Raw genomic sequence first — 3,672 nt, 5'->3', positions numbered from 1 at the left:
ATCTCTGCAGGAATTGAAGATTTTGCTCCTTTTATACGAAGACAACAGCGATGATGATACACTTCTTAATTTTGAGTGATAGCCGATCTATAAACCAGTCGATCGGTTTCAATCTAAAAAATAAATTTATACCAGAAAAAGGATGCAGAATTTAGTCTTGCACGCGTTCGTCGATTCTTTTGTCACACACATATAAACTAACTTAATGATGCTATTGGTGATCGTATATAACACAAATACACAAAATATCAAGCTATAAATAAAAAGTTCGAGTTTGATGTACCGGTAAGATTAGATATTTACACAATCAAATTACTTATAAAATAGTTATATATAAATTTTTATGATAAATAATATTAATTGGTGACTTGACAAACCTACTCTTATTATATATGTTAACCTGTATTGATAGTGTAAAAAATATTACTACTATATATTTGTAATATAAATAACTTAAATTCACAAATAAATGGGTGGTAAGAGGTAACCGATCAAGTCGTACTCACCGAAAGAACTCTAGGTCTAGTAAGTTTGGCCGCAAGAGCAACAGAAATTGCGATAGCAGTATTTCCATTTTCCAAATAGTCCAATTTCTACCACAGAATAATCAAAATGGGCGGTGGTCGAATGGTCCATTATCAAATGAACATACAATAATGTATATCATATGGACATCCTTGTGCCAGCTAGGATTTAGCAATGCAAAACTAAAACTAACACAAACACTGCCAAATCCTAAATTCAACGTCTCTTTCCATAATAAGTTTACAAGACAACGCATTTTCATCAGCAGCAAACCCTTTCCTCAAAAACCAATGATCCTAATTGCTGAATTATTAATGGTCGGTCACAATGATAATGAAACTTAAACCATTTATGCACATCCCTGGGGCCCCTTTAGCCCACCCAACACTACATATATAAACCTCCTTCACTACTTCAATTACTTCCATCAATTCTTACTTAGGAATCAACACTTATTGTTAGAGAAATGGAGCACAGAGAAGAGGATGTTAGAGTGGGAGCTAATAAATATTCAGAGAGGCAAGCGATTGGCACGGCGGCACAGAGTCAAGACAAGGATTACAAGGAGCCACCACCAGCGCCCCTGTTTGAGCCAGGGGAGTTGATGTCCTGGTCCTTCTATCGTGCTGGAATTGCAGAGTTCATGGCCACTTTTCTCTTTCTTTATATCACTGTTTTAACTGTCATGGGAGTGTCCAAATCCGAATCCAAATGTTCAACTGTTGGAATTCAAGGCATTGCTTGGGCTTTTGGCGGCATGATTTTCGCCCTAGTTTACTGCACTGCAGGAATTTCAGGTACCTATTACTTCCTCATGAAACAACTGAAATTTTTAGATCCATTGGTATGAGTATGTTCAGTGGCGGAGGCAGGATATCCACAAAGGGGGTTCAAAAAAAATTTTTAGCTAGTGGGAATTGAACCTATGATCTTATAAATATTTGAACCCCCTTGAAGGGGGTTCGGGTGAACCCCTTCCACCCCCTAAATCCGCCCCAGAGTATGTTGAATTAAACATTTGATTACTATTGTTGTGCAGGGGGACACATAAACCCGGCAGTGACATTTGGGTTGTTCTTAGCAAGGAAATTGTCGTTGACAAGGGCATTGTTCTACATGGTAATGCAGTGCCTCGGAGCCATATGTGGTGCTGGTGTTGTAAAAGGGTTCGGGAAGACTCTTTACCAAACTAAAGGTGGTGGTGCTAATGTTGTAAATCCTGGTTACACCAAGGGGGATGGCCTAGGTGCTGAAATAATAGGCACCTTTGTTCTTGTCTACACTGTTTTCTCTGCCACTGATGCCAAACGTAGCGCCAGAGACTCCCATGTTCCGGTAACTACTGCTACTAAATATCCCTTTTTCTCCTTTGTATTAATTATTGAAATTGATTTTTTAGCTGGATTTGTGTAATACAGATCTTGGCACCGTTGCCTATTGGATTTGCGGTGTTCCTAGTGCACTTGGCTACAATTCCCATCACTGGAACTGGTATTAACCCAGCTAGGAGTCTTGGTGCAGCTATCATCTACAACAAGGAACACGCATGGAATGACCACGTAATTATAGCTACCTCTTCACCTTTGCTTTTCTTTTTACCATTATGATTCCCAGAAAAACTTTATGAAATAGTAAGTGCTAGCTTGAAAATAAAATAAACACTATTCTTATTTTTTTACACTAATAATGTATTTCAACTTGTTATTATGTTAACTGCCTACTATTTATTATGGACAAGTACTCGTGTTTTCTTGGGTGATCTCGTCGTGTAAAATTTTTGACCATCTAGTGAAAAAGTTAGACTCTAACTGAGAACCAAATAGAGTAAAGAAAATTTTTCTAACATGTGATTAACTGTGGTTGGTGCAGTGGATATTCTGGGTTGGACCATTCATTGGGGCGGCTCTAGCGGCTCTATATCACCAAGTTGTTATCAGGGCAATTCCATTTAAGTCCAAGTGAAGTTTCTTTTGAGTCATTTTGACCACATATCGCTCAAGTTTATCGTTTCATGGCCGTTGCAATCATGGTGATCAAACGCCTCATTCTGCCCATTTTCCTTTGTTTCCTTTTTGTCTTTTGTTTTATATCTCTATGTATTTATAAGTTATTTAAGTAGGGGAATGTATGTGTGCGGCATATGTTCTTTAAATGGATTATTGGTTTTCATTCAAGTCCAAAGAGAACATGCCGATGGGCCCAATAATAATTGCGTTGGCTTTTGCTTAATTGTCCTTACGTGTGCAATTATTTCTTGTTCCAGTAACCACGCCGATTTATTGAACTCGAGTTCGATCAGAAAGTTTTTTCCCACGACACTTTGATGCCCCAATAGTTCATGATACCAACCAATAAATATGTCAAATTTCTCTCGCGTTTTTTGTTAGTTGTGTTAGATCTCGTTCCTTTGCACTTATGTAGACGGGTAACGGCTAAGCAGCCAAATTTTGTATGGACAAACTAAATTTGGACAAACGAACTAAAATATCATTTATGTCCTTGTATGGTGTGAAACTAGTTGATAACAGGTGGTTGAATGAAAAAGTGACACGTGAAACCGAAGATAGATAAAAGATGAGTTAGCAAATAACTGGCATCGGGTGCGAAGTATGTAACCGCTAACTGGTACAGGATGGATCCAGAAGGAGCACGACCGATGGTAAAGATTCAAAGGCTCAACATCAGATAACATTTAACGAGTAGTCGTTACAGTGAATATCTGCATTCAAAGACCAGTGGTTATGAATCCATCTATGGCGATTTTATTCTCATTCAAGAGGAGCTTGATTTTAAAATCTTGTCTCCCCAAGGATAGCTATAAATAGCAGGATTGAAAACCCTTGTAGCATATGAAACATTCTGCACACAAAGTTTTATTATATTATTTTATGCTCAATCTAACCAGTTTTATCATTGCTTCTGCTTTTGCTATAGGAAAGACCGAGCTCAATATCATACATGCTATTTTCTTTAATTTTAATTGTCGATCTTATTTTTATTCTCATTTCTTTATCATTTTCGAATCAAATCGATTCGCTTGTCTATAAACGACGCTATAAATTTAACTGTACTTTTTTACGGGTAAACAGTTTGGCGCCCACCGTGAGGCATAGACAGCTGCGTAGTTGCTTTGATCCATTCGTTTGT

The 3,672-nt window shown here is 37.7% G+C and overlaps 1 protein-coding gene across 1 annotated transcript; it reads left to right on the top strand.

Annotated features, from left to right (window-relative positions):
• LOC109225703 (probable aquaporin PIP1-2) lies at positions 868 to 2,754 on the top strand. Its single transcript, XM_019390458.1, has 4 exons — positions 868 to 1,322; positions 1,565 to 1,860; positions 1,944 to 2,084; positions 2,395 to 2,754. Exons 1-4 carry the CDS (start codon positions 992 to 994, stop codon positions 2,485 to 2,487), a joined length of 861 nt encoding a protein of 286 aa, XP_019246003.1. The 5' UTR covers positions 868 to 991; the 3' UTR covers positions 2,488 to 2,754.

This window comes from Nicotiana attenuata, chromosome 5, assembly GCF_001879085.1.
Source record: "Nicotiana attenuata strain UT chromosome 5, NIATTr2, whole genome shotgun sequence".
Lineage (NCBI taxonomy): Eukaryota > Viridiplantae > Streptophyta > Magnoliopsida > Solanales > Solanaceae > Nicotiana > Nicotiana attenuata.
The sequence above is the reverse complement of the archived record's forward strand: the minus strand, read 5'-3'. Positions and strand labels throughout refer to the sequence as shown.